General features: G+C 36.5%; 1 protein-coding gene across 2 annotated transcripts in view; it reads left to right on the top strand.

The window, feature by feature from the left end:
• Positions 1 to 18109, top strand: part of TBC1D23 (TBC1 domain family member 23) — a 59466-nt gene that overhangs the window by 13329 nt on the left and 28028 nt on the right. For both annotated transcript variants that reach the window (XM_030328407.2, XM_030328408.1), the window contains exons 2-5: positions 8294 to 8405; positions 9768 to 9873; positions 10879 to 11083; positions 15353 to 15476. In XM_030328407.2, coding sequence (XP_030184267.1) covers positions 8294 to 8405; positions 9768 to 9873; positions 10879 to 11083; positions 15353 to 15476 — 547 coding nt within the window. The remainder of the gene's footprint in view (positions 1 to 8293; positions 8406 to 9767; positions 9874 to 10878; positions 11084 to 15352; positions 15477 to 18109) is intronic.

The following is an 18109-nucleotide window of genomic DNA, read 5'->3' as shown; positions in this document are numbered from 1 at the left end:
AGTGGCTACACCATTTTACATTCCCACCAATAGTGCCCAAGGTTTCACTTTCTCCACATTGTCACCAACACTTTTCTTTTCTTTTCTTTTCTTTTCTTTTCTTTTCTTTTCTTTTCTTTTCTTTCTTTCTTTCTTTCTTTCTTTCTTTCTTTCATAATAGCCATTCTAATAGATGTGAAGTTTTAATCTCCATGTATTTGGGGGTTTTTCTATTTTTTTCTTGTGGTTGATTTCAAGTTTCATAACATTGTGATCTGAAAATATGCATGATATGATCTCAATCTTTTTGTACCTGTTGAGGGCTGTTTTGTAACCCAGTATGTGATCTACTTTGGAGAATGTTCCACATGCACTCTATAAGAGTGTGTATTATGTTGCTTTAGGATGAAATGTTCTGAATATACCTGTTAAGTCCATCTGGTCCAATGTGTCATTCAGAGCCATTGTTTTCTTATTGATTTTCTGCCTAGATAATCTGTCCATTGTTGTGAGTGGAGTATTAAAGTCTCCTGCAATTATTGTATTATTATCAATGTTTGCTTATGTTTGTGACTAATTGATTTTTATATTTGAGTGCTTCTATGTTGGGGGCATATTTATAATTGTTAGCTCTTCTTGATGGATAGACCCCTTAATTATGATTTAATACCTTTCTTCATCTCTTGTTACAGTCTTTATTTTAAAATCTAGTTTGTCTGATACAAATATGGCTACTCTGGCTTTCTTTTGATATCCATTAGCATGATAGATTGTTCTCCATCCCCTCACTTTTTTTTTTTAATGTTTATTTATTATTAAGAGACAGAGAGAGACAGAGCATGAGCATGGGAGGGGCAGAGACAGGAGGAGACACAGAATCCAAAGCAGGCTCCAGGCTCCGAGCTGTCAGCACAGAGTGCAACACAGGTCTCGAACTCATAAACCGCGAGATCACGACCTGAGCCAAAGTTAGATGCTTAACTGACTGAGCCACCCAGCCCTCCCCCCCCTTTCAATCTGCAGGTGTCCTTAGGTCTCAAATGAGTCTCCTATAGGCAGCATACAGATAGATCTTACTTTTTTTATCCATTCTGATATCTATGTCTTTTGATTGGGACATTTAATCCATTTACATTCAGAGTGATTATTGAAAGATACAAATTTATTGCCATTGTGTTATCTGTAGATTTCATGTTTGTTGTGATGCCTCTGGTCCTTTGTAGTCTTTGCTGTTTCCACTCACAGAGTCCCCCTTAGGATCTCCTGCAGGGCTAGTTTAGTGATCATGAACTCCTTTAGTTTTTGTTTGTCTGGGAAAGCTTTTATCTCTCCTTCTACTCTGAATGACAGCCTTGCTGGATAAAGGATTCTTGGCTGCACACTTTTCCTATTCAGCACATTGAATATTTCCTGCCACTCCCTTCTGGCCTGCCAAGTTTCAGTGGGCAGGTCTGCTACTAACCTTATGTGTCTACTCTTGAAGGTTAAGAACCTTTTGTACCTAGCTGCTTTCAGAATTCTCTCTTTATCTATGTATTTTGCCAATTTCATTATGATACGTCATGGTGTTGACCTGTTTTTGTTGATTTGGAAGGGAGTTCACTGTACCTCTTGGATTTGGATGCCTGTTTCCTTCCCCAGATTAGGGAAGTTCTCAGCTATAATTTGTTCAAATAAACCTTCTGCCCCTTTCTCTTGCTCTTCTTCTCCTGGGGCTCCTATGATATGGATATTGTTTCGTTTCATGGAATTACTTAGTTCTCTAATTGTCCTCTCATGATCTAGTAATTTCCTTTCCCTCTTTTTTTCAGCTTCATTATTTTCCGTGGTTTTATCTTCTGTTTTACCTATTATCTCCTCTGCTTTTTCCATCCTCACTGTCACTGTATCTAGTTTATTTTAGATCTCAGTTATAACATTTTAAAATTCATCCTGACTAGTTCTTAGGTCTTTGATCTCCACAGCAAGAATTTCTCTGGTGTCTTCTATGCTTTTTTTCAAGCCCGGTTATTAATCTTATGACTGTTCTTCTAATGTATGTTCACATATATTGTTTATATCTGTTTTGGGTAATGTTCTGGCTTTGCTTTCTTCTTGACCTTTCTTCTGGGGAGAATTCCTCCATTTTGTCATTGTGGCTGTTTCTGTCTTTTGTGTGTTTTAAGAGCTTATTATGTGTCTTGCACCTTTGAGTACTACTATATTTAAAAGGAGTCATATGCTGCCTGGGGCCTGCACTCCAGGAAGTGTTTTTGGCATATGTTGCATGTACTCTTTTGTTGCATTTGGCTGCTCTGTCCCACTAGTCAGTCCTCTGCAGAGCTCCTCCTAGCTTGTAATGGTGCAGTGTTTGGACCTTTAACTAGGTGTGCTTTGATTTGTTGTAACTCTGGGGAAAAAAAGCAGGGGGTGTGGGGGAGAGCCTAATTCCATAAAAAGAGAAAAATGAAGGGGGAAAAGAAAACCAAATAGAGAATCAAAAAACTATAAGGCTAATTCCAGAGAAAGAGGAAGGAAAATAAAGAAGAAGACAAAAGAGAAAATGTGATAAAAGAATAGAATAAAAATGCCTAGTCAAATAAAATATATATTATATATAAATAATTATATAATAAGTAATATAAATATAATTAAATAATTAAAAATGTATAAAATAAGAATTTACATGTATTTATAAATATATATAAATATAAAAATATATATTTATAAATGTATATATATATGTATGTATGTATGTATGGTTTGACCATAACAAATCAGAAACTATGAGCCTGATTCCAAAAGAAAAAAAGAAGAAGAAGGAGGAAAGAAGAAGAAAAGGAAAGAAAAAGAAACAGATGTCTGTTGGTGCCTGGGACATGTGGCTGTGCTGGTCTGGAGGAGAGGCCAGCTGCTTTGGTCAGCCAGTCTTGCTCCAATAAACAAACAGTTACCAGGCACAGAGGGGCGGGGTTTGGTGTAAGCATGTCCTGCCTCCACTGGGGGCTGCTGTGCTGCTCTCTGAAGTCCCACCATGTTGGTGTTGGGGGGAAAATGGAAACACCCCAATCTTTCCTCCCCGGCCCAGGTGTCTCAACCCACGCTGTTCAGGCAGCCCTCAGAATAGCGAGGGCAGTCAGTTTTCCCTGCTCTACAGTTCTCCTGCTCCTTCTAGGCACTCAGCTGGGATTCAAAACTTCGAATCTTAAAGGACCCAGCTCTGTGTGGCTCCTCTCCCCTGTTCCAGAGTAGGGCCTCACGGTCTTGCTGATAAAAGGCTTTTTGGCTGGTACCCTCAGGGTCTTTTGTCCTTGGGGAGGCAATAAACCCTCTTCCCAGAGCACTCTGGAAGAGGGGACTATTCTCTCCTAGCGTGCCCTGAGGTCACTACACTGGGCTGTGCACTTCGGCTGGCTTCCTTCTCCCCAGGAGTGTGTGCTAGGGCTCCTGGCTCCGCTCCAGAGAAAGTCAGTCACTTACGAAACCTCCAAATTTCAGCTCCAAAGGCTGTTTGCAAACAAACAAACAAACAAACAAACAAAACCCTCAAAAAACTGGTACTCTTGTATATCTCTTTCCCCTGTCCAGGGTCCAGAGAGGTTTTTCCTTTTGTGCTAAATGGATGCTGCACTTTCACAACCCCTCTTTCTTTCTCTCCCTTTTGTCTCTCCACAGAAAGTGTTCTTTCCCCTCCGTGCCTATGCCATTTTATCTCCCCCAGTTCACATACACGCACCTTGATTCTGCCAGGCTCTTCTCCCTCCAACTGTGGAGATGCTTCTGCCACTCCAAGGTGGGAAGTTTTAATAGAATTGATTTTTAAATTCTTCCAGACCTTCTTAAGAAGAATAAATAATAAATGATGCATATGCATCATACACTTAAGTAGTTTAACTGTTGATACATATTTTCAAAATTAGGAGACAGTCATATAGCTAAAAAGTTAAAACAACTCTAATGTTTATTAACTGATGAATGGATAAATAAAATGTAGTATAACATGCAGTGGAATATTATTTGGCAATAAAAAACATGTACTGATACATGCTATAACATAGATAGACTTTGAAAACATTATGCTAAGAAACCAGACACAAAGACTCCATAAATAAAATTCCATATATAAACTGTCCAGAATTGGGGTACCTAACTGGCTCAGGAGAGCATGAGACTCTTGATCTTGAGGTTGTGAATTTGAGCCCCACATTGGGTGTAGAGATTACTTAAAAATAAATAAACTTTAAAAAATAAAATGTCCAGAATAGGTAAGTGTGTAGGGACAGAAAGTAAATCAGTGGTTGCCAGAGGCTGGGAGTAGGGTGGGGAGGAGTGGAGAATGGCTGATAATGGATGTAGAGTTTAAGTGCAGAAAGACACATGTAAAAAAATAAGAGATAAACTAAGTGTTGTTTTCACCTCCTGTTTGGAGTGTGTACAGCTAAAGTTTTAATAAATTTTGAAATTATAGGGAAAAGAAGATTTTTAGAATGTGGTTATGGGCAAAACAATTTAGAAAAAAGTGAAATAAACAGTTTTTTTTGTTTCGGTGACAGATTTTCTCTGACTTTTTGACTTTTAGGAACACAACATGCATAATCCTAGTTGCTTTTAAAAATGATAATTTTGAATGGATTCAATATATTCAGAAAATAATTATGTACAAAAATTTAAATTGAATTTATTAATCCTAGAAGCATTTAGAAATCTGTATTTAATTTGGTAGTGCTTAAAAATTCATGTTCCCCCCCATCATACCCCTTTAACTTGCATTGTGCAAATGCTTCCATATGCTAGAAGTTACTCACCATTTGGTTGAAGAAGAAAAATTCAGTTGCTAGTTTGAATAAACATTAACTTCATATGAACTTAGTCACATTGTTTGCCTTGCTATAATTCTAAAGCAACTTGGGTTACAGTGTTTAGGTGATGTTGCCACAAACCATCAGGTGAGGGGAAATTCTGTTGTTTTATTTAGGCTTTGAAAATGTGTCCTTGATAGGTCATCAACAATAACCTGTAGCGTCGTACTAACAAATAGTATGGTTTTCAATGTCATAGAGTTAGGAAGAGATGCATTTCTGTTACTTGGCAACCCCAAAGCTTTGGATTTGCTTTGTGTTGAACCTTCTAGCAAAGTAGACAGTTACTTATTTTCCAGATTTAACTAGGATAAATGGACAAGACCTATACTTTCCTATTTTAAGAGCCATCTGAATCCCCAGTACGTTTCTACCAACCTTTGGCTTGTGAGGTTAGTAAGAAGCCACCATAATCAAAGAAGATTGATTGATTGATTATGAAATTTGTTGTCAGCTGGTTTCCATACAACACCCAGTGCTCATCCCAACAGGTGCCCTCTTCAATGCCCATCACCCACTTTCCCCTCCCTCCCCACCCCCCCATCAACCCTCAGTTTATTCTGTTTTTAAGAGTCTCTTAGGGTTTGCCTCCTTCCCTCTCTGTAACTTTTTTTTTCCCCTTCCCCTCCCCCATGGTCTTCTGTTAAGTTTCTCAGGATCCACATTAGAGTGAAAACATATGGTATCTGTCTTTCTCTATATGACTTATTCACTTAACATAACACTCTCCAGTTCCATCCACGTTGCTACCAAAGGCCATATTTCATTCTTTCTCATTGCCAAGTAGTATTCCATTGTGTATATAAACCACAACTTCTATATCCATTCATCAGTTGATGGACATTTAGTCTTTTTCCATAATTTGGCTATTGTTGAAAGTGCTGCTATAAACATTGGGGTACAGGTGTCCCTATGCATCAGCACTCCTGTATCCCTTGGGTAAATTCCTAGCAGTGCTATTGCTGGGTTATAGGGTAGATCTATTTTTAATTTTTTGAGGAACCTCCACACTGTTTTCCAAAGTGGCTGCACCAGTTTGCATTCCCACCAACAGTGCAAGAGTGTTCCTGTTTCTCCACATCCTCTCCAGCGTCTATAGTGTCCTAATTTGTTCATTGTAGCCACTCTGACTTTGAATATTCTCACCTCAAAGAAGATTTAAAAAACCATAAACTCCCCCCCACCATCATATCCCCCCAGACATGTGTCTTGATTTTGAATGTTAGGTATTGCTTGCTCAAAAGTAGAAGGAAACTTGGTTTAGGGGGAAGGAAAGTTCTATTTGAGAGCTAAGTGCCATAGAGTTCCTAGCTCTCGATAGGAACTTGACCCTTACGTGAATTATTTAACTTCACTATTTTCAGCTGTTTTGCTACTTTTTACAAGTGCATTTGTAATGTTGAAGGTCTGATAACTGAACTTTTGAATACTTTGTTCAGAAGATAACATTAATTTAGTTTGTGAGAGATGCCTTTTACTACTTAAGTTGGAGCGTATTCTGGTTTCTTGCTCATGGTTGTACTGTTGGAGACCATGTTTGTGGTTCCCTGGGGGCAGCATCAAAGACTACAACAGCAGCTGTATCAACAGGGATGTGCTTGTACATTATTATGATTTAAAAAGTATGTCGAGGGTTGGGCATTTTGCCCTAGAATACCGACTTTGTTGTCTGGAATAGTAAGGGATTTGGCAAAGTTACTTCAAAAAGAAACCAAGGATTTTTGCCCTGAAAAATAGAAAAATTCTAGTTCTTCATTTATTTGGTAGAAGAATTCTATCTCGTATGATGGTATTTACAGTTCATTTACATATTTAATCATTAAAAATATGGTATTTATTTCTCAAAGATCACATTAAATTTTCTTTGTTTTATGGTTACAAACAACCTTTCACATTCTAACAGGCTCTCTTGTACATTTTGACCAGATGAGAAGAGATAAACCCCATTCTTTATCAACTATAGGCCTGAAGCATTTCTGAACAGTAGACTTGAAATCTTTTTCCCTCACTTTCTTGTCCAACACTTTGGTGACCACATAGCAAAAGGAAAAAAAAATGTTTCTTGCGTGGTTACTAGTTATATTCTTGTTCTTATGAATTTGTAGTAGCTAAAATTTGATCACTACTTTTGTTTTGAATATGATCCCAAGTGATTATATATATTTCATTTAATTCCATTCCATTAAGAGGGTAACACTTTAGTAAATTTACCCATTTAAACTAATATTCTTGGAATCCTGTCAGTAGGGGAGATTTACATTATCTTATTAAGCGAATGTGAAATGGTAGTAAATTATTTTCCTCAAAACCATCTTCCCACCCCCCCCCACCCCCAGTGTGACAAAATCTTGGTTTCCTGATTGTAGTGGGAGACTCTTTCAGGCTGCTTCAAAGATTTTTAGAAATTGTCTGGCTGAGTTATGGATTTTTATTTATATAGATTTCTTATGTTTTGTACATTAAAATTATAAGCAATGACTAAAACTCAGCTTTTGAGAATTCTGAGAGAATTACTTATTTTAAGTGGTTATTTCATGGCTAAAAAACAATTCATAATGTTTGTGAAGTTTTTGAAAAATATATTCTTTTTAACCATATACAAACAAAAATAAAATTTATTTCATGTTTAATTTTCTCCTTAAACCTAGCAGACTGTACATAACTGCTTGCTGATGTACTCAATGATGTATTCTTTTTCTTTAAAAGAATATATATTATATATATATATTTAATATATAAAATGGTGATGCCATTAGAACTTTTTTTGTTCATCTGACATTTATTGGACACTTACTGTAAGCTAGGCACAGCTCTAGGCATGATACCTGTGTGAGTTATGTACTAAGTATTCCCATACAGCACTGAATTCTTGGCAGAATTTTATGATTTCTCCTCTTTGCCACTATTTAGCATAATATCAGGAGCATAAATTCTGGAACCAGACTGTTAAAATTGGAATCTTGGCTAGAATACTTACTAGATGAGTGTTCATAAACTATATAACCCCTCTTTGCTTCAACTTTTGCATATGTAAACTGGGGCCAGTGATGATTGTGGTTACTTCATAGGGTTGTTGTGAGAATCAAAATAACACCTGGACAGTATTTGGAACACTGCTTGGCACAAAGATAGTGCTCTATAAAGTGTGAGTCAGTACTACTACCATGAATAGTAATATTACTGTGACTTTTAAGTGCTGTCATCCTGCTTGTGCTGTCTTCTCTTTTTAAATTTCTTTAATTTTAGAAAACATAACTGAGCTTGTTAGAACTAAGTGCAAAATAAGAGTAAATTGCATGAAACCCTAGATTCCCTTCCAAGGAAACAAAATGCTGTGTATGTCTTGGCATTACATTTTGGCTACTGAGAACCTTTTCTTCGTAGACACACACAGCCTTTAATAGGCCATGGTTATAAATTAATCTTCAATAAGAAAAAAATAAGTAGAATTGATCTATTAAGGACTTGTTTTTTAGGGAAAAAGATCTTGCAGAAGCTCTGGAAGCAGGAGGTTGTGATCTTGAAACTTTGAGAAATATAATTCAGGGAAGACCACTACCTGCTAATCTGAGGGCCAAAGTTTGGAAGGTAAAGTAACTGAAAACTAAAGCAAAATGTCATCACTTAAGAATAACATTTGAGAATTTTTATGTTCATTTGTCTAAGTTGCAGAAAACTTTATCATCTTCTGACCATGTTGCATCTAGAGAATTTATCAAACAGAGCAACTTAAATGGTGTGTTTCTGTCATGTTTGGTTATTTAATAATATAGGTTTTGAAGGGCAATGCTTTTTCTTTTGTAGTCATTACAAATGATGTTTATAAAGATTGTTTAATGAAATGGGAAAATGCAACCAATGAGTAAAATAGGATTTATAATTGCAGACATGGAATTATCTCAGCTATATTAAAGACAAGGTGGGGAGAGGACATAGGTCTCTCTGTGTGTTGGAATTATAGGACATTTTACTTTGCTTTATTTTCCTCTTCATCTGTTCTGTAGTGCATGTGTCACTTTTTAATTTTAAATTAAGATTTTGTTATGATTACAAAAGAAATACTGTTTGTTAAAACATACAAGCAGCAGATAAGATAAAAACTATCTACTGCCTATCACCTATGGGTAAAACACATAATAATGTCTTGGTATATATCTTTTTATTTTTTCTTCTCTGCACATATATCTGTAACAGAAATGGAATAATAATTGTACATAGCATTCTGAATGTTTTATTGTAGAAATTTAAAACACATACAAAAGTAGACTTACATAATGAACCCCCATGACCCATCACTTAGTTTTAACTGTTAATATTTGGCCAGTCTTGTGTGATTAGTATCTCTATGCTTTCCTCCCTGTCTCACCCACTGGATTATTTTAAAGCAAATCCTTGGTAGCACACTAAAATACTTTAGTACGAAAGTCTAAAAGATAAAGACTTTTAAAATAAGCATAATACCATTAAACTAAAAAAAATAATAATTCCTTAATGTGTCCTCACATGGCTGAAGGGATAGGGGCTCTCTGGGGTCTCTTTTATGAAGGCACTAATTCCATTATGAGGGCTCCACCCTCATGACCTAATCACCTCCCAAAGGCCTCACCTCTAAATAACATCGCATTGGGGATTAGGTTTCAACATCTGAATTTTGTGGGAGGACACAAACATTCAGTCTATAATATTGATGATGTTTGCTGAAATAAATTTGTGTATGCTATTCACTGGATTGACATGAAGTAGTAAAATTTAATGTAGGGAGATTTAAAATAATTGTGTTCATTATGATATGACTGAAGGGATCAGCATTTGGTGGAGTGTAAATACATTACTTTGTAATCTTTGAAGTATGTATTATTATTTCAAAATTCAGGACTTTCCATTATTACAGTATATTTTCTAAAAATGAGACATGACATACAAAGCTAATTGCTTTCATCTTTCTTCCAGATTGCTCTAAATGTTGCAGGAAAAGGTGATAGTTTGGCATCATGGGATGGTATTTTAGACTTGCCAGAACAGAATGCCATTCACAAAGATTGTGTAGAGTTTATCGGTAAGTTTAATAATTGTTTTCAAACTGAAAAATTTTGAAAATAATATTGTGAGGTAGAAGAGTTACTCTTTAATAGAATCATCTTGTTACAGTTTGGGATATGTTAAATTTGTGAACGGCTAGTAAACAGTCGTAGGACTTCTCTTTGGAAATTCTTATGAAGTAATATCTAGTATTTATAAGAAAGAGAGCCCAATTTTTAGTGTAGGGTTTTCTTTGTTTTTTTTGTTTTTTGGCTTATATGTTCAGTTCTTCTGGTACCTTTATAGTTTTGTTGCAGTTTTAAAATTGTTTTTTTGTGAAAAGGTCTGTATGATCTTTAGTCTTCACATTAAAGGGGTCTGTGTTCTAAAAGTTTACCTATAAACTTTTGCAGATCATAGGTAATGATCTGTAATAAAAAAAACCCACAAAACTATTTTAAGTCGTGGATGAAAAGGTTTCTTGTCACTCCACAAGGTCTTTTCAAGCTTAAATGAATTTAGTTTGTATTTTTAAATTCATCTATAGTCCTTAGTGTCTTTTTGTTTTTCTTTTTATTACAATTTAGTTAAATTTTATTAGATAGGCTTTTGTGTACTAACCACAACAGAAACATTATTGCTAGTGTATTCAAAGGAAAGGTAATTTATTGGTAGGGAATTAATAACCTTCTCTGACAAAGCTATAGTGACAGCTGCCCATCATTGGGTAGATGATAATCTTTTGTTTAGAAAACACCTTTTTGCTTTCCAGGAATATGGGTTAAGCATCTTTCCTACCTCTCTACCTCGGATTGCCCATTTTTATGTTTAACATATATATAGGTCAAGTATTATCGAGTTAAATACTGAATAGCTAGTAAATACTAAATAAAAGGAAACATGCTTTTGTGTAGTTTTCTTTTGCCCTTGTCATGCTCTGAGTACACTAAGGAAGTATTGTGTGTTTGAAAACAAGTGTTACTTGCAATAACTGAGTCTCTAACAGGCCCTTGGTAACTTAATTTTGACACTTACTTTCTAGAACAGCTTTCAGTGCCACAAGAGAAAGCAACAGAATTACTTTTGGATATTGAATCCGTAATCACCTTTTACTGTAAATCACGTAACATTAACTACAGCACATCCCTCAGCTGGATACATCTACTGAAACCATTGGTGCATCTTCAGTTGCCACGCAGCGATTTATACAACTGCTTTTATGCTATCATGAATAAGTACATCCCCAGGTAAAACACGTTTTAGTAATAATAGTTTTTTTTTTTTTTCAACGTTTATTTATTTTTGGGACAGAGAGAGACAGAGCATGAGCGGGGGAGGGGCAGAGAGAGAGGGAGACACAGAATCTGAAACAGGCTCCAGGCTCTGAGCTGTCAGCACAGAGCCCGATGCGGGGCTTGAACCCATGAACCGTGAGATCATGACCTGAGCCGAAGTCGGACACTTAACCGATTGAGCCACCCAGGCGCCCCAAGAGTGATTTTAATTTTTTTTTTTTCAACGTTTATTTATTTTTGGGACAGAGAGAGACAGAGCATGAACGGGGGAGGGGCAGAGAGAGAGGGAGACACAGAATCGGAAACAGGCTCCAGGCTCTGAGCCATCAGCCCAGAGCCCGACGCGGGGCTCGAACTCACGGACTGCGAGATCGTGACCTGGCTGAAGTCGGACGCTTAACCGACTGTGCCACCCAGGCGCCCCAGTAATAATAGTTTTTAAATGAATAAAAGTCTGATTTGTTTTGAACTAAAGTTAGATTTACTTTGGTGGTAAAGTAAAAGGTTCAAGTATTTGGATCTTAACTGTTATTTGACTTTATTTCTGTGGTTGTAAACATTTTTTAAAGGGTTCTTTGGTTAAGAATTTATGCTTGTAAAGTTGGTACAATCTTTTGGTAGTATCCCTATTATAATTTCTTTCCTTATAAAAATAACATTATAGTGTCTATACGAAAAGTAAAATTTTTGGAGTGCTGCCTTAAGTGAGGTGCTAGCATTACAGCTTGAAATGTAATCCTATATATGCAGGCACTGAACAAGTAATTAGGAGTGTGCTGAGTATTAGGAAGATGAAATATAGAATGCTAAGGGCATATTCAGTGGGGGCGACCTAACTTGTCCTGGAGGTCAGAGATGACTTCCCTGGGCAAGTGACCCTTAGGCTGAGACTAGATAGGTAGATGTTTAGATGGTTGCAGGTGTGGAGGGCCAGAGGAGAGGTAGTGCAGGGGCTGCATCCATGAGGCCGGAAAGAATTCTTGTAGTTCCCTGTGCTACCGATTAGGTAGTCAGGATTTCAGAGCGAAGAGGAACTTTTGACATAATCTGCACAGGGAATTTTGGATGCACACTGGAGTCCTTGAGGGAGCTCTTAAAAATCCTGATGCGTATTTTTATATCTGACTATCAAATCTCTGAGAAGGGCACCCAGGCATCATTGTTTTTTTTTTAGAGCTTCTCAGTTGACTGCAATGTGCAGCCAAAGTAGAGAACTCTACTATTCTGGAGCTTGGTAGTTAAATGACTACCATTCTTTACTGCTTTCTGTGATACACACTATACTTGTATATCTCTGATATACAAGTACAAAAACTGAGGCAAAGAAAGAGATTAAAGACTTACTCATGATTACACGTCTGGTGTATGTCTGAGTCAAGATTTGAACCTAAGTTTGGATGGCCACCTGTGTTTTAACTAATACAGTTTTCCACCCTGGTTGCTTGTTAGAAACCACTGAATAACTTTTTCTTTAATAGCTCAAGATACCATTTTCAGATCATAAAATTTATCCTTTTACTGTGTGTATAGCTCATTGTTTTTTAGTATAGTCACAGGATTGTGCAGCCATAACCACAAAATTTTTTAGAACATTTTCATCTCCAAGAAGGAATCCTGTACCCATTAGTAGTCAACTCTCCATTTTCCCCCAACACTGTCAGCCCTAAGCAACCACTTCCTGAGGCAATCTTTCTGTGTCTGTGAATTTACATGCATTGCATGGCTATATCACATTTTATTTACTCATTCAACAGTTGGACATTTGGATTATTTTCACATTTTGGTTATGAATAATGCTGCTATGAACATTTGTGTACAAGTTTTTGTGTAGACATGTATTTCATTTCTCTTGGATATGTACCTAGAAGTGAAATTGCTGAGTTATATTGTGACTCTATGTTTAACCTTTTGAGGAATTGCCAGCCTTTTCCATAAGTATATCATTTTACATTCCCACGGGTAGTGAATGAAGATCCCACTTTTTCCACTGTCAACATTAAAAAAAAAATTATTATAGCCAAACTAATGAGTGTGAAGTGATATCTCATTATGGTTTTGCTTTGCATTTCTGTGATAGTCAGTGATGTTTAGCATCTTTCATGTGCTTTCTGGCAGTGTGTGTATCTTCTTTGGGGAAATGTCTGTTTAGCCCAAGAACTTTTAAAACATGTGGGTCCTTGAAGTTTCAACTATAAGTGCACTAGGTAGAGCCTCATATTTTTTTAAAAACTCCCCAGGGTAGAGAACCTCTTTGCTACCTTGAAGCCACAGTGCTTCATATACATAAAACAGACCCAGAGATGCTGGGAATCAGGACTGTGGTCGTGGTAGAGCAAGACTGGAATTCATACTTACGAATCATTCAGTTGCACTAGGTTTCTCAACTGCTTGTATTTTACCACTGCTCGGTGTAACAGAGCTAGTGATGGCAAGGGACATGATGCTCCAACTTTTTCTCTAGAGACTATGTTGGTAGTGGCAGTTAGTAATAGTAGGGGAGGGGGCTTTACCCTGAGTTGTATAGTACACTATCTTGTTAGGTTCCTCCAGGTACTGTTTCTATGAGTTCCACATGTAATACAGCACTCCAGGCAGGGTCAGCATTAATGCCTCTGGATAGAACACAGCCCCACAAAATGCTGCTAGAAGAATTCCATTGTAATGTATCTTCTCATTACAGATCCAGTGTAACATGGGTAGAATCCTGTCAAGTCAAGCACAGTGCCTTGCAGTGGAGAGTAGCTTTGCAGTACAGAGCTATTAAATGAATAGATGCTGTTGCAGTAGCTAACTCCCTGAGATGTCCTGCTAGGGACACATACTAGGCAATGGTTCCTACAATTTTATGTCTCTACTCTAAGGTTTCCGTGTCTTGCCTTAACAGTCAATTGCCTTGCATATATTAGAGTGGGGAAAGTATTCAGATGAATGAAGAGGTAATCTTGCCAGTATGAATCCAGTTCTGTCTCTGGGCTTCTGAATTAACAGCCTAGGGCCTTCTCTACAAAATTTCCCTGTTATCTACAATAAAAAAAAAAAAAAAAAAAAAAAAAAAAGTAGATAGAGAGTCATACCAAATCCTGGCATTGATCTCAGATCTTGGTTTTGCAGAAATTGTTTTTCATTGTTCCTACTTAAATAGCATTTGACAATATTCTTTATCAGTGCTTTTATGTTAAAACTGTGACATTCATTTCATTAGCTTTTTCACATGAAGCCTTTTGCTTCATTTCAATTTCTTTACAATTTGCTTTTTTAGAGACTGTGCTTCTACCAAAATACCGCTTGTTGAAATACTGAAATATATAGAGAAGAGTCGTATGGCATAATAGTTTAATGCACAGTTTTTGTGTACAGCTCTTAGCTGACTTTTTGAACTATGTGACCTTGGGTGAGTTACTTGCCCACAGCTAAGCTTCAGTTTTCTCATCTGTAAAATGAGGAGAATAATAGTAACTGTTTCATAGGGTTGCTTGTCAAGATAAAATTAGATAACTTTGTAAAGTGCCTGTTACAGTGTCTGGCATGTGATATTTTCTCAGTAAATATTGACTTTTATTGAGCTCACCTGTCCTTGAGCTGTTTACATTTTTATTGATTCATTAGACACAAGGGAAGAAGGCACTCTTGTTTAATAAAGTGTTTTGTACCTCTTGGGATTCATTCTGAGCACTAGTACCCAGGCCACTTCAACTAAGGCTCTTGATCCAGTATTTTGTTACCTGTGGCCATTTCAGACTTTTACCTCTGCTAAAGGACATTCCTAATTGAGTATGTTAACTATGGAGCTAACCTAAAGCCTTCCTAGGAGTTTCCTTGTATTTGGAGGGGAAGAAGAGAGCTGGACTTTTTTTTTTTTTTTTAGACCTCTGTAGTTCTCCTTTTGGGATGTAGAACTTGTCAAAATAACCTAAATGGTCCTGCTCTTTCCAGTGGTCCCTGTAGTTCTTTCTTTTGAGTGCTGCCTGGGTTGAGCTGGAGAGAATCTCCTTAGAGTTGGCTGTAGACCTGCTGTTTCTACAAACTTTCTGTCAAATCAGGGATATTAGGTGTTAGCAAGAGATTTCTGGCTGATGTATCAGGTAGGCTTGCTGTGAATGCTGTGGTGTTCAGGCATTTTGGGGGGTGGGGAGAAGGAGGTGGGTGTTGCAGGAGGACTAGTTACTGATATGATCATTTCTGATCCATTAATGCAAAAATCTTGCTTCTCTTGTCTTTTAGGGATTGTTCTCTGAAGGGAAGACCATTTCATCTTTTCCGATTACTCATCCAATACCATGAGCCTGAGCTTTGTTCTTTTCTTGATACAAAGAAAATTACTCCAGACTCCTATGCACTCAACTGGGTAATAAAGTGAAAGTAGGAACACTTAATGAAAAATAGCTTTCTATAAAACTATAGTTAGGTTTATTTTCCCCCAAGGAAGAGAAAGAAAAGTACTAAATTATAGACCGTTACTACTTAAACCAAAGGAGTAAAATTATTGGTACTTCCAAAATAGGTTTTTTTAGTTCTTGACCATGTTAGTTCAGATTATTTAAAATGAAGTTTAGCCTTTTGTTTTACATGTATCTCATATTGCATAGATAGTACATTCATATGTAATATTTGTGAGATATATGTATGCAATATGTGCTAATATGGGCATGTAATATATGTAAATATGTGGTATGTATCAGTTCACTTTAAAACTTTGTGTGATTAAATTGTTGATGGTGTGTATAAGAGTTGATATCCAAACATGAGGAAAATGACTTAAGATTATATTGATCATTAAGAAATGATCAATATAAAGAAATACAAAGTACATCTCAGTGCTCTGTTATTCTATATATTTTGAATGGGAAGTTTTATTATTCTGGGTCAGTGGTTCTCAGACCCTTTGGTGTCAGGACTTTTTATACCCCATGTTTATTGAGGATCTCTAGTTTATACAGATTATGATGGTTAGAAATTAAAACTAAGAAATTTAAATATTCATTTAGAAGTAGTGATAAATCCATTACATGTTAACATTAATAGCCTATTTTTCTAATGCAAAATAACTGTATTTTCCAAAAGAAAATTAGAATAGTGACATTGTTTTATATTTTTGCAAATCTCAATATTCGGGTGGATCACAAATAGGTAGATTCTCATACCTGCTTCTTTATTCAGTCTGTGATGGTACCACAATTCATGTAGCCTTTGGAAAAGTATTGTTCACTTGTGAGAGAATGAGTATGAAAAAGGCAATTAAAGTTCACGTGTTATTATGAAAATAGTTTGACCTCGTGGACTCCCCTGTAAAAAATACTCTTGGGGACGTCTAGGGCTCCTCAGACTACACTTTGAGAACTGCTCTTCTCAATTAACTTGAAGATCTTTCTAAAACAGTGATTGAGTCCTAGAAGAATATATATTCAGAAATTAAACATACTCTTTGATCATGTCTTAACCTAGCTTTCTTCAGAAAGGATTCCTTTCTTCCACTTATTAACTGTGTGATTTAAAACACTTAGCCTCTGAGCTTCAATTTCTTTATCTGTAAAATGGGAATAATAATAATACCTACCTCAGAGGGGATGAGATAAGTAAACAATCAGGAAAAGGTACTTAAGAGAATCCTAACTGGTTTCAACTGTCATATTAAATCTCAGACTGCAGCAGCCTACTCTTTAGTGTTAGCCACAGGCTTATCACTTTGAGTTGAAATCATAAAACACCTATAAAATTGTAGTTTCACTGAGATTCATATATTGCCATTCATACTTATTTGTATTCAAGTAAAAAACTAAGCATTCTGATGCCTTATAGAGGTCTCTGCTGTCACATCATGCCTCAGAAATGCTCTTTATGTTGCCACAACTCTGAATTAGTCCTCAGTTCCGGTAGTAGATTTTACCAAGTACTAAAACAACTGGTTTCTCTTCAGTCAATGCCCCAACTAGTTCTTGCTATTAGTATCATGTCTATGGAATGGAGTCTTTTTTTTTTTTTTTTTTTTAATCATGAGATGAAACCATTAAAGCTAGTTCTTAAACCTTGAGGGACCTACAACTGTGAGCAATGCAATGATAGCTGTAGTTTGGCTATGTGACTTTAATGATGGCCATATATTGCATGTATGCATATATTGCAGTTCTATTTGTATTTACATCTTTGGGATTTGTAATAGTAACCTTTTTTTCTCTCAAAGTTTACTTATTTTTGAGAGAGAGAATGAGTGGGGAAGGGGCCGGTGGGGGGGGCGGGGACAGAGGATCTGAAGCAGGCTCTGTGCTGACAGCAGAAACCCCGATGGGGGACTTGAACTCACAAACTGCAAGACCATAACCTGAACCAAAGTCGGACACTTAACTGACTGACTGAGCCACCTAAGTGCCCCTGGTATTTGTAATAGTAATCTTATTTGTAATAGTAATTTTTAAAACAACAAAAAAACATTAGTAACATTTTATACTTAAAAGCTTTGTGGTGAAGTGTAATGGCAGTTAGCTTGGGCTGTGGAATCTCAGGTCATTTTTCTAGTGTAAATACTGCCACTCACTATCTCTTTGAGCTTGGGAAGGTTGTTTAACACCAGTTTATTTCCTCACATGTAAAATGGGGAGAAAAATGTCAACGTTGAAGGACTGTTGTGAGACTATTTTAAATAAGAGATAATAAAGGATATGTGACAGTAGTTTAGTACTGGCACAAAATATGCACCAATGTATATGTTCCCATTAGCCATTAAAAATGTTTTCGATTTAAACCCCTAAATGGAATTGTTTCTGTAGCTAATGAAAATTGAATAAAAATATCACTGAGTTTATTAAGTTTAAAACACAGGCTCTAGAGAAACTTATTAAACAGCTCTTTTGTTTAAGAGAGAAGACCACAGAGCTCCTGAAACACAGGGATATAAATGTCTCATGTATTTCAGATGATGGACATGTAAGCTTTGGCAGCAAGTCACCTTGCTTGTCATTGAAAGTTGACTCTGTTCTTAACTAA

Source organism: Lynx canadensis, chromosome C2 (assembly GCF_007474595.2).
Source record: "Lynx canadensis isolate LIC74 chromosome C2, mLynCan4.pri.v2, whole genome shotgun sequence".
Classification (NCBI taxonomy): Eukaryota; Metazoa; Chordata; class Mammalia; order Carnivora; family Felidae; genus Lynx; species Lynx canadensis.
Note: the sequence above shows the minus strand (reverse complement) of the source record. Positions and strands in the feature narration are given on the sequence as shown.